General features: G+C 43.7%; 1 protein-coding gene across 1 annotated transcript in view; it reads left to right on the top strand.

Annotated features, from left to right (window-relative positions):
- LOC137342490 (potassium voltage-gated channel subfamily KQT member 4-like) overlaps positions 1 to 13,169 on the top strand; it is a 541,779-nt gene that overhangs the window by 502,114 nt on the left and 26,496 nt on the right. Inside the window, exon 11 of the mRNA XM_068006381.1 lies at positions 2,721 to 2,852. Within this exon, the coding sequence (XP_067862482.1) occupies positions 2,721 to 2,852 (132 nt within the window). The remainder of the gene's footprint in view (positions 1 to 2,720; positions 2,853 to 13,169) is intronic.

Genomic DNA, 13,169 nt, shown 5'->3' with positions numbered 1-13,169 from the left:
TCCCTTTTCCTCTTTTAGATGCTGATCAGCCTGCTGTGCATTCCAAACCTTCAAACACGAGGGTAGAAGTTACTGCCGGTGATAATACTGGACGACGCTGAACAGGTTGAGATGAGAATCCTCTGACTGTTACTTTAATGGAAGTGATAACCTGTGTACAATGAACAGGTTCTTATCTCTGTTGAAACTGGTGACAGAGGAGGCTTGTTGCAACTCGCTGAGCATCCCCATTAGTATTGCTAATGTTCATTTTAACCCTGTTTGGCTCTTTCAACCCAGTCAAACAGGTCAATTTTCTTGTACTGGAAATAAAAATCACTACATGTTGTAATCACTGAAAAAAACGAAAGAGAACAAAAGCAAAATATTGCAGGTGCTGGAAATCTGAAATAAAATCAGAAAATGCTGGAAACACTCAGCAGGTCAGGCAGCATCTGTGGAGAGAGAAACAGAGTTAATGTTTCAGGTCAAAGACCTTTCATCAGAAAAAAATGTGGTTTTCAGGCCTGAGGAGCTGAATGTTGTGGTCTTAGGTGGAGCTGACTGAAAGCCCCGAATAACGGCCCATTATCACTAGCGGTAGTAAAATCCTAAATACAGGAAGGTTTTAAATTAAATGAAACTCATCCCCACTCCAAGCCCACTCCCTATTTTGTTTCCAACCCCTGGTGATTCTGTGAGTATAGTAAGAGGAATGCTCAAATAAAGCCACTTAATGCAATCACACCGGGAACACCCTTCTTATCTAAAAAAAATCTAATCTTGAAGTAAATAAACTTTCACATAAGACAACAGAAGTTCCTTTGAGGAAGGTAAGTTTCTAACAACTGTATTTAAGGAGTTTATTTATTACATATAACTTATTTAGAGACAAACATTAAATAAATACACCCGTGACTGTGACTCTCATCTTAAAACTTTTCTGCTTCAAGTTCATGTGCAACCAACAATAGGAGGAAGGAATGCCTTGATTGGTTCTAATAGCCTTTAGTCCCGCCTTCCAACCAATCTGTAGTTCTGATAGGCTTGAGTCCCCTGCCTTGTACCTGATCTAATTAGTTGATACCCTCAAATCCAAGTGAAAAAAGTAGATTTTTATTTAGTCAAATGCTGACTAGCTGGTGCATTGGTTGACACTTTGTCAACTTAAAACAAAGACATTTATGCAAGGATGTCATCAGAACTAAGAAGGCATGAATAAAAGCAGGCCATTGAGCCCATCAAACACGCCGCTGTCACAGATCAGGGACACTCTACCCAAGCATGAACTCTACCCCACCCATTTAATCCCCTGAAGGAAGGTTCTGGGTAAATCAACCCCAATTACCAAAGTTAATAAAACAAAACTCTAGAATATTCATCCACCCTCATAATAGCAAAGTTTGCTAAAATTGGGATATATGTCAAATTGTGATAAGAATGATGAAAAACTGCAGGAGGACACAGGGTGAACTACGTGAACTAATACATTTTGGGCATAAGCATAGGTAGAGTGCAGAGTAGATTCACTACGATGTTGCAAGTTATGAAGGTTTGCAGGGCTGAGGGGTTACAGTCATGAAGAGAGACTTGAGAAGTTAGAGCATTTTCACTAAAGCTAAGAAGATTAAAGGGTGACCCAATAGAGGCCTTCACAATTATGAAGAGTGCAATAAGGTGAATAGTGTTAGTGTTTCCACTGGTCCATGAGACGGTAATGTGAAAGCACAAATTTAAGATTATCACAAAAAAAAAGGAAGGGAAGATTAGAGCAAATTTACTTACACAGAGGATGGCTAGAATTCTTTGCCTCAAAAAGTTGTTGAAGCAAAGTCCATAGATTCTTTTGAAAGGGAATTAGATAGTTGCTTGCTAAAGAGGAATATTAAAGGATATGGAGAGTGAACAGGACTGCGATGAGACCAGGAGGCCCATATGGAGAAAAACACCAGCATGGCATTGATTGGCCAAACGGCCTGTTTCTGTACTGGAACATTTTATGACTCTGTGACTCCATCTCCACTATTCAACTCTCACCTGATGTCCTCCAGACAATTTCCCTCCTCAATCCCTGCGACACAGGAACTATCATGTTTCATGGACCATAGATTACCACTGCAACAGTTAGTTAATGACGTCCCAACAGATCTAAAATTAAATAGCACCAGCTCGAACAGAATGTGTTTTCTAGATAACTGATACGCTGGGTGATTCCAGATCAGTAATGTGCTCTTGGTTTTCAGTGATAATTATAAATCACTTAAGCTTTTCTCTCACTATTTCTGATGTTATGTGAACCCATCAGTTACATTGATGGTGTGTCATCACTCCACAGTATTGAACATTAGCCCCTGGTAACAGTGAAGAGGTTTGTACTCAGTCACACTTTGCCTTCTTGTCACAAAGCATTTCCTTTCTACAATGAAACAACCAAATCCATTCCCACAATGGCTCAATAGTGGTGTGGCAGTCTGTGCTGAGTTAGCAACTGTCAGTCCAACAGGAAAACCCAGAAGCTGCAGATAAACCAATTAAAGGTTGTAATATGCTGGTGTGTAATGCTTATGTTCTAGGCATTATCTTAAAATATTTAGCAGCAGTTCTCCTGGTCACTCAGCTCGTAAACGTGGCCCCTGTGGTTCAAATTATACACTAACTCACAGCCTTGTAACACACTCTAAGCCACTTAGTATTGTCCATTTCATTGGCCTAATGCTTTCTTGCACTCTTCTCCCCTGCAGGATTCTGAAATTTCTTGTAGCAAAGAGAAAGTTTAAAGAGACCTTGCGACCATACGACGTCAAAGATGTGATAGAGCAATACTCTGCTGGACATCTGGACATGCTCGGCCGAATCAAGAGCCTCCAATCCCGGTACGTTCACTAATGTCACCTGAGTCAACATGTAGAAGGCAAATAAGGTTGGTGAGCTGCAGGTACAAGTTGCCACATGGGATTATGATATAGTGGCAGTAACGAAGACCTGACTGAAACGAGGGGAGGAATGAGAACTTAATATTCCTGGATGCAACGTATTCAGGAAAAATAGGGAAGGAAAAAAATGGAAGGGGGTGTAACATACTTGTTACAGGTCTGGAAAGGGATGATGTGCTTGAGTGTTCAAAGACAGAATCTATTTGGGTAGAGTTAAGATACAGAAGAGGAGCTGTAAGACTATCTCAACCTGACACCAATTGGTTATAGTAATGATCTTTTATTTGAATAAAAGCAAGAATTAATACAGGCAAGTATTTAAGCGGTACTTATCAAAGAACAAGGAATTATATTACCCCGCTGTCCTCTAGTTAGAGATTGTAAATTTGTTACTGCCTCAAATCCTGCCTGCTTCGTTCTTATTGAGCTGTCTTCCTTCTCCACACACTCTACATATAGGTGTTGGTTTGAATGGGTTCATATACACCCCTTTTAGAAACCCAACCCCTGAGCCATCAAAACTGTCCGTGGTTAGCACTTCCCCAATTTCATAAGAACATAAGAAATTGGAGCAGGAGTAGGCCAATCGGCCCCTCGAGCCTGCTCCGCCATTCAATAAGATCATGGCTGATCTGATCCCAACCACAAATCTAAAGAACACAAGAAGTAGGAGCAGGACCCGGCCACACAGCCCCTGGGCCCTCTCCGCCACCCACAGGGCATTGACCGATCCGAACTCAGCTTCATGTCCAATTTCCTGCCCGCTCCCCATAACCCCTAATTCCCTTTACTTCTAGAAAACTGTCTATTTCTGTTTTAAATTTATCTAATGATGTAGCTTCCACAGCTTCCTGGGGCAGCAAATTCCACAGACCTACCACCCTCTGAGTGAAGAAGTTTCTCCTCATCTCAGTTTTGAAAGAGAAGCCCCTTATTCTAAGATTATGCCCCCTAGTTCTAGTTTCACCCATCTTTGGGAACATCCTTACTGCATCCACCCGATCAAGCCCCTTCACAATCTTATATGTTTCAATAAGATCGCCTCTCATTCTTCTGAACTCCAATGAGTAGAGTCCCAATCTACTCAACCTCTCCTCATATGTCCGGAGGGTGCAGAGGAGATTCACCAGGATGTTACCAGGGCTGGAGCGCTTCAGCTATGAAGAGAGACTGGGAAGATTGGGTTTGTTTTCCTTGGAGCAGAGGAGGCTGAGGGGGGACATGATTGAGGTGTACAAAATTATGAGGGGCACAGATAGGATGGATACTAAGGAGCTTTTTCCCTTCGTTGAGGGTACTATAACAAGGGGACATAGATTCAAGGTAAAAGGCGGGAGGTTTAGAGGGGATTTGAGAAAGAACTTTTTCACCCAGAGGGTGGTTGGAGTCTGGAACTCACTGCCTGAAAGGGTTGTGGAGGCAGGAACCCTCACAACATTCAAGAAGCATTTGGATGAGCACTTGAAATGCCATAGCATACAAGGCTACGGACCAAATGCTGGAATATGGGATTAGAGTAGACAGGGCTGATGGCCGGCGCGGACACGATGGGCCGAAGGGCCTCTATCCGTGCTGTATAACTCAATGACTCTATGACTCATCCCCGGGATTAACCGAGTGAACCTTCTTTGTACTGCCTCGAGAGCAAGTATGTCTTTTCTTAAGTATGGAGACCAAAACTGTATGCAGTATTCCAGGTGCGGTCTCACCAATACCCTATATAACTGCAGCAATACCTCCCTGTTTTTATATTCTATCCCCCTAGCAATAAAAGCCAACATTCCGTTGGCTTTCTTGATCACCTGCTGCACCTGCATACCAACTTTTTGATTTTCTTACACTAGGACCCCCAGATCCCTTTGGACTGCAGTACTTTCCAGTCTCTCGCCATTAAGAAAATAACTTGCTCTCTGATTTTTCCTGCCAAAGTGCATAACCTCACATTTTCCAATATTATATTGCATCTGCCAAATCTCCGCCCACTCACCCAGCTTGTCTATATCCCCCTGCAGGTTTTTTATGTCCTCCTCACTCTCTACTTTCCTTCCCATCTTTGTATCATCTGAAAATTTTGATATGTTGCGCTCGGTCCCCTCCTCCAAATCGTTAATATAGATTGTAAAGAGTTGGGGACCCAGCACCGACCCCTGTGGAACACCACTGGTTACTGGTTGCCAGTCCGAAAATGAACCATTTATCCCAACTCTCTGCTTCCTGTTCGATAACCAATCCTCCACCCATGCCAGAATGTTACCCCCAATCCCGTGATTTTTTATCTTAAGTAATAATCTTTTATGTGGCACCTTGTCGAATGCCTTCTGGAAGTCTAAATACACTATGTCCACTGGTTCCTCTTTATCCACCCTGTACGTTATATCCTCAAAGAACTCAAGCAAATTTGTCAGACATGACTTCCCCTTCATAAAGCCATGCTGACTTTGTCCTATTAAATTATGCTTATCTAAATGTTCCGTTACTGTCTCCTTAATAATAGACTCCAAAATTTTACCCACCACAGATGTTAAGCTAACTGGTCTATAATTTCCAGCCTTCTGCCTGCTACCCTTTTTAAATAACGATGTTACATTAGCAGTTTTCCAATCTGCCGGGACCTCTCCTGAGTCCAGGGAATTTTGGAAAACTATCACCAAAGCATCCACAATCCCTACTGCCACTTCCCTCAAGACCCTAGGATGGAAGCCATCAGGTCCAGGGGATTTATCCGCTTTGAGTCCCATTATTTTACTGAGTACCATCTCCTGAGTGATTTTAATCGTATTTAGCTCCTCCCCCCGTAGAGTCCCCTGTTTGTCCAGTGTTGGGATATTCTACTGTAAAGACTGAAACAAAATATTTGTTCAGCATTTTTGCCATCTCCATGTTTCCCACCATTAATTTCCCGGTCTCATCCTCTAAGGGACCTACGTTTGCCTTAGCCACCCTTTTTCTTTTTATATAACTATAGAAACTCTTGCTATCTGTTTTTATATTTTTTGCTAATTTCTTTTCATAATCTAACTTCCCTTTCTTAATCAATCTTTTAGTTACTTTTTGCTGTCTTTTGAAGAATTCCCAATCTTCTATCCTCCCACTAAGTTTGGCTACCTTATATGTCCTTGTTTTTAGTCGGATACTATCCTTGATTTTTTACTTAGCCACGGATGGCTGTCATTTCTTTTACACCCTTTTTTCCTCAGTGGAATATATTTATTTTGAAAGTTGTAAAATAACTCCCTAAATGAACACCACTGCTCATGTACCGTCTTACCCTTTAATCTATTTTCCCAGTCCACTTTAATCAATTCCGCTCTCATACCATCATAGTCTCCTTTATTCAAGCTCGGTACGCTTGTTTGAGAATCAACCTTCTCACCCTCTAATTGGATATGGAATTCAACCATGTTGTGGTCGCTCGTTCCAAGGGGATCCTTAACTAGGACATTATTAATTAATCCTGACTCATTACACAGGACCAGGTCCAAGGTTGCCTGCCCCCTTGTAGGATCAGTTACATACTGCTCAAGAAATCCATCCCTGATGCACTCAATGAACTCGTCCTCAAGGCTGCTCTGCCCAATTTGATTTGTCCAGTTAATATGATAATTAAAATCCCCCATAATTATAGCTGTTCCCTTATTACATGCCCCGACTATTTCCTGATTAATACTTCTTCCAGCAGAGTTGCAACTATTAGGAGGCCTATATACTACGCCCACTAATGTTTTTTTCCCCTTATTATTCCTTATCTCCACCCAAACTGTTTCATTATCTTGATGCTTTGTCCCAATATCATTTATCTGTATTACAGTGATTCCTTCCTTTATTAACATAGCCACCCCACCTCCCCTTCCTTCCTGCCTGTCCTTCCTGATTGTTAAATACCCTGGCATATTTAATTCCCAGTCGTTGTCACCCTGCAGCCATGTTTCTGTAATGGCCACAAGATCATACCCATACGTAGTTATTTGTGCCATTAACTCGTCCATTTTGTTACGAATGCTACGTGCATTCAGATAAAGAACTTTCAAATCTGTTTTGTGACGCTTAGTTCCTGCTTTTTCCTTTTTTAACACTTTACCTATTACTCCATACCTTCTGTCCCTTCCTGTTACGCTTTCCTCTCTCTCCCTGCTCAGGTTCCCAACCCCCTGCCACTTTAGTTTAAACCCTCCCCAACAGCACTAGCAAACACTCCTCCTAGGACAGCGGTCCCGGCCCTGCCCAGGTGCAGACCGTCCGGTTTGTACTGGTCCCACCTCCCCCAGAACCGTTTCCAGTGTCCCAGGAATTTGAATCCCTCCCCCTTGCACCATTCCTCTAGCCACGTATTCATTTGAAATATCCTCCTATTTCTACTCTGACTAGCACGTGGCACTGGCAGCAATCCTGAGATTACTACCTTTGAGGTCCTATTTTTTAATTTACCTCCTAACTCCCTATATTCTGCTTTTAGGACCTCATCCCCTTTTTTACCTATATCGTTGGTGCCTATGTGCACCACGACAGCTGGCTGTTCGCCCTCCCCCTCCAAAATGTTCTGTAGCCGCTCCGAGACGTCCTTGATCCTTGCACCAGGGAGGCAACACACCATCCTGGAGTCTCGGTTGCGGCCGCAGAAACGCCTGTCTATTCCCCTCACAATTGAGTCCCCTATCGCTATAGCTCTTTCACTCTTTTTCCTCCCAGCCTGTGCAGCAGAGCTACCCGTGGTGCCAGGAAGTTGGCTGCTGCTGCCTTCCCCTGATAAGTCATCCCCCACAACAGCATCCAAAGTGGCATATCTGTTTGAGAGGGGGATGGCCACAGGGGACCCCTGCACTACCTGCCTGCACCTCTTACTCTTCCTGGTGGTCACCCATTCACTTCCTGCCTGTATACCCTTTACCTGCGGTGTGACCAACTCGCTAAACGTGCTATCCACGAGTTTCTCTGCATCGCGGATGCTCCACAGTGAGTCCACCCGCAGCTCCAGCTCCGAGATACGATCGGTCAGTAGCTGCAGGTGGACACACTTCCCGCACACATGGTCGGCAGGGACACTGGTAGTGTCCATGACTTCCCACATCTTGCAGGAGGAGCATATCACGGGTGCGAGGTCTGCTGCCATGACTTGCCTTAGCTTAGTTGCCCCTTTTAAATTACGTTGAAATTAGAAAATGTTAACTATACTAGGGACCTAGGTTCACTAAAAAAAACACTATCTGCTATAAAACCTGCAGACCTTCCCTTTCTTATTACTTTACTTACAGTAAAATGGTAGAAATACTCACCTGAACCTACTCACCAATCAGCTGCCTCCCCTGTGCCGCGTCACTTTCTGACTGGTGACGTCACCCCGAACTGCCGCTGGTCTCAGAGTCTCGCTCTCAGAGTAAGCTCTGGTCTCGCTCTCTCCCGCCGCTCACCGACTGAACTCTCGCTCTCTCAGCGCTGTTTTTATCCCCGCTCTGGTCTCGCTCTCTCCCGCCGCTCACCGACTGAACTCTCGCTCTCTCAGCGCTGTTTTTATCCCCGCTCTGGTCTCGCTCTTTGCCGCCGCTCACCGACTGAACTCTCGCTCTCTCCGCGCTGTTTTTATCCCCGCTCTGGTCTCGCTCTTTGCCGCCGCTCACCGACTGAACTCTCGCTCTCTCCGCGCTGTTTTTATCCCCGCTCTGGTCTCGCTCTCTCCCGCCGCTCACCGACTGAACTCTCGCTCTCTCCACGCTGTTTTTATCCCCGCTCTGGTCTCGCTCTCTCCCGCCGCTCACCGACTGGACTCTCGCTCTCTCCGCGCTGTTTTTATCCCCGCTCTGGTCTCGCTCTCTCCCGCCGCTCACCGACTGAACTCTCGCTCTCTCCGCGCTGTTTTTATCCCCGCTCTGGTCTCGCTCTCTCCCGCCGCTCACCGACTGGACTCTCGCTCTCTCCGCACTGTTTTTATCCCCGCTCTGGTCTCGCTCTCTCCCGCCGCTCATCTCTCTTCAATAGAGAATGGCCATCCTGTTTTGTCTAACTACTAATCAGTTTAACCTGATGTTCCCTGCCAGGCATTTCAAAGGAACACGAGATGTCTTAAACCCATCCCAGATGGTTAAATGTGATCCCAGGGCTGGTCTGTCGACCGGTTTCTGTCCCTCCACTGTTCCGGCTAATCTCCAATATATTAGCATATCTTAGAAGACATGGAATGCCTTCCACACTCTATGTGGAATGGGGCCAACCTGTCTGCTAGCTCCTGCTTCTCCATTGTCCCGACTAATTTCCAATATTAGCATATCACAGTCTATGTGGAATGGGGCCGATCTGTGTGCTAGTTGTGGAAAAATATTGAGTCTGTTAGAAAAACACTAAATGCTGGATAGATGACTGAATAAATGCAGTAACTTAAACTAAACTTCTAATACATTTAAAAAGCGCTTAATCTAAAAGATACTCCCTTACAGAGCTGTTACGCTGCTGGGTGTATAATTAAACGCTACCAAGTAGTGGGAAGGAGATAGAGGAGAACATTTGCAAGCAAATTTCAGAAAGATGCAAGAACTATAGAGTAGTGATAATGGGGCACTTCAATCAACCTAATATAGATTGGGAAAATAACAGTGTAAAGGGCAAAGAGGGAGAAGAATTCCTAAAATGTGTACAAGAGGACTTTCTTAATCAGTATGTTTCCAGGCCAACAAGGAAGGAAGCAATGCTGGATCTAGTTCTGGGTAATGAAGTAGGGCAGGTGGAGCATGTTTCAGTGGGAGAGCATTTGGACAACAGAGATCACAATATCATTAGGTTTAGAGTAATTATGGAAAAGGACAAGGAACAATCAACTGTAAAAATACCCAACTGGAATAGGGTTAATATCAATGAATTGAAAAGGGATCTGGCCCAGATGGAATCGAATCAAAGATTGGCAGGTAAAACAGTAATGGGAGGCCTCTAAGAGGAGATAGTTTGGGTACAAACTATTTACATTCCCACGAGAGGGAAAGGAAGGGCATCCAAAGCTAGAGCTCCCTGGATGGATCAAAAAGTAAATTCTCTTGTGGAAGCAAAGGGCATGGCTGAGATACTGAATGAGTACTTTGTATCTGTCTTCACAAAAGAAGAGGATGCTGCCAATGTCACAGTAAAGGGGGAAGTTGGATAGAATAAAAGTAGATAAAGAGGAGGTACTTAAAAGGTTGGCAGTGCTCAAAGTAGAAATATCAGCGGGTTCGGATGGGATGTATCATAGGTTGCTGAGTGAAGTAAGGATGGAAATTGTGGAAACTCTGGCCACAATCTTCCAATCCTCCTTAGAGATGGGAGTGGTGTCAGAGCACTGAAGGGTTGAAAATGTTACACCCCTGTTCAAAATCAAGGATGAACTAGGTAACTACGGGCCAGTCAGCCTAATATCGGTGGTAGGGAAACTTTTAGAGACAGTAATCCAGGACAAAATTAATTGTCACTTGGAAAATCATGGGTTAACCAATGACAGCCAGCACGGATTTGTTAAAGGCAAATCGTGTTTGACTAACTTGATTGAGTTCTTTGATGAAGTAACGGAGAGGGTTGATGAGGGTAGTGCGGTTAATGTCTATATGGACTTTCAAAAGGCATTTGATAAAGTACCACATAATAGACTAATTAGCAAAATTGAAGCCCATGGGACTAAAGGGACAGTGGCAACATGGATACGAAATTGGCTAAGGAACAAAAAGCAGAGAGTAGTGGAGGAAAGTATACAGTGGTGTCCCCCAGGGGTCAGTATTAGGACCACTGCTCTTTTTGATATATATTAATGACATGGACTTGGGTATACAGGGCATCATTTCAAAGTTTGCAGATGACAAAACTCGGAAAAGTAGTAAACAATGAGGAGGATAGTAGCAGACTTCAGGAGGACAGAGACAAACTGGTGAAATGGGCAGATACATGGCAGATGAAATTTAACGTAGAGAAGTGGAAATGATGCATTTTGAAAGGAAGAATGAGGAGAGGCATTATAAACTAAATGGTACAATTTTAAAAGGAGTGCAGGAACAGAGAGTAGTGGAGGATTATGTACAGAAATCTTCAAAGATAGCAGGACAAGTTAAGCTGTTAAAAAGGCATACGGGATCCTTGGCGTTATAAATAGAGGCAGAGGGTACATACGCAAAGAAGTTAAGCTAAACCTTTATAAAACCCTAGTAAGGCCTCAACTGGAGTATTGTGGGCATCACACTTTAGGAAAGATGTCAAGGACTTAGAGAGGATGCAGAGGACATTTCCTAGAATGGTACCAGGGATGAGGGACTTCAGTTATGTAGAGAGACTGGAGAAGCTGGGACTGTTCTCCTTAGACCAGAGAAGGTTAAGGGGAGATTTAATAGAGGCGTTCAAAATTGTGAAAGGTTTTGATCGAGTAAATAAGGAGAAACTGTTTCCAGTGGCAGAAGGGTTGGTAACTGGGATGCACTGCCTGAAAGGGTGGGGAAGCAGATTCAATAATAACTTTCAAAAGGAGAATTGGATAAATACCTGAAGGGGAGAAATTTGCAGGGCTATGGGGGAAGAGTAGGGGAATGGGACTAATTTGATAGCTCTTACAAAGAGCCGGCACAGGCACAATGGGCCGAATGGTCTCCTTCTGTGCTGTAAGATTCTATGATTTTATGATTCTATGTCTAGTGCCATAGAACTGGCCTCTTCCTCCAGTAGCTGGTCAGGGGATATGTGAGAGTAAGTAACTCAAGCGGTCTCCTTCCATCCCTCCCCCTAATCTGCCACCAGAAGTCCTGCCCAGAGATTCCTACCTGCTGATAGAATCATAGAACGGTTACAGCATGGAAGGAGGCCTGTCCCATCAAGTCCATGCCAGCTCTATGTAAGAACAATCCAGCTAGTCCCACTCCCTCGCCCAATCCCAGTAGCCCTGCAAATTTTTTCCTATCAAGTACTTAGCCGGTTCCCTTTTGAAAACCACGATTGAATCTGCCTCCACCATCCTCTCGGGCAATGCATTCCAGATCCTGCGTAAAAAGTTTTCCTCATGTCACCTTTGGTTCTTTTGCCAAACACCTTAAATCTATGCCCTCTGATTCTTGACCCTCTCCGCCAATGGGAACAGTTTCTCTCTATCTATTCTGTCTAGACCCTTCATGATTTTAAATACTTCTACAAAACTCCTCTCAATCTTCTCTGTTCCAAGGAGAGCAACCCCAGTTTCTCCAGTCTATCCACATAACTAAATTCCCTCATGCCTGGAATCATTCTAGTAAATCTTTTCTGCACCCTCTCTAAGTCTTCACATCTTTCCTAAAGTGTGGTGCCCAGAGCTGGACACAAAACTCCAGTTGTGGTCAAACCAACGTTTTATAAATGTTTATCATGACTTCCTTGCTTTTGTACTCTATGCCTTTATTTATAAAGTGGAAGGAGGAAGCCTCCGAAAGCTTGTGAATTTAAAATAAAATTGCTGGACTATAACTTGGTGTTGTAAAATTGTTTACAATTTATTTATAAAGCCCAGGATCCCATATGCTTTTTAACTGCTTTCTGAACCTGCCCTGCTACTTTCAACGATTTGTGCACATATACCCCCAGATCTCTTTTAGAGTTGTGCCCTCTAGTTTATATTGCCTCTCCTTGTTCTTCCTACCGAAATGTATCACTTAGCATTTTTCTGCATTAAATTTCATCTGCCACATGTCCGCTCATTCCACCAGCCTGTCTATCACTAGTCTCCTCACTGTTCACTACACTTCCAAGTTTTGTTTCATCTGCAAATTTTGAAATTGTGCCCAGTACACCGAAGTACAAGTCATTAATATATATCAAGAAAAGAGTGGTCCCAGCACCGACCCCTGGGGAACACCACTGTACACCTCCCTCCAGTCCGAAAAACAACCATTCACCACTCCTCTCTGCTTGCTGTTACTTAGCCAATTTTATGTCCATGCTGCTACTGCCCCCTTTATTCCATGGGCTTCAATCTTGATGACAAGCTTACGATCAAATGCCTTTTGAAAGTCCATATACACCTCATCAACCGCATTTCCCTCATCTACCCTCTCTGTTACCTCATCAACAAACTCTATTAAGCTAGTTAAACACAATTTACCTTTAACAAATTCGTCCTGGCTTTCCCTAATCAATCCATAGTTGTCCAAGTGATTGCTAATTCTGTCCCGGATTATTGTTTCTAAAAGTTTCTCCGCCACCGAGGTTAAACTGACTGGCCTGTAGTTGCTGGGTTTATCCTTACACTCTTTTTTGAACAAGGGTGTAACATTTGCAATTCTCCAGTCCTCTGGC

The sequence above is a fragment of the Heptranchias perlo genome, chromosome 26 (assembly GCF_035084215.1).
Source record: "Heptranchias perlo isolate sHepPer1 chromosome 26, sHepPer1.hap1, whole genome shotgun sequence".
Lineage (NCBI taxonomy): Eukaryota > Metazoa > Chordata > Chondrichthyes > Hexanchiformes > Hexanchidae > Heptranchias > Heptranchias perlo.
Note: the sequence above shows the minus strand (reverse complement) of the source record. Positions and strands in the feature narration are given on the sequence as shown.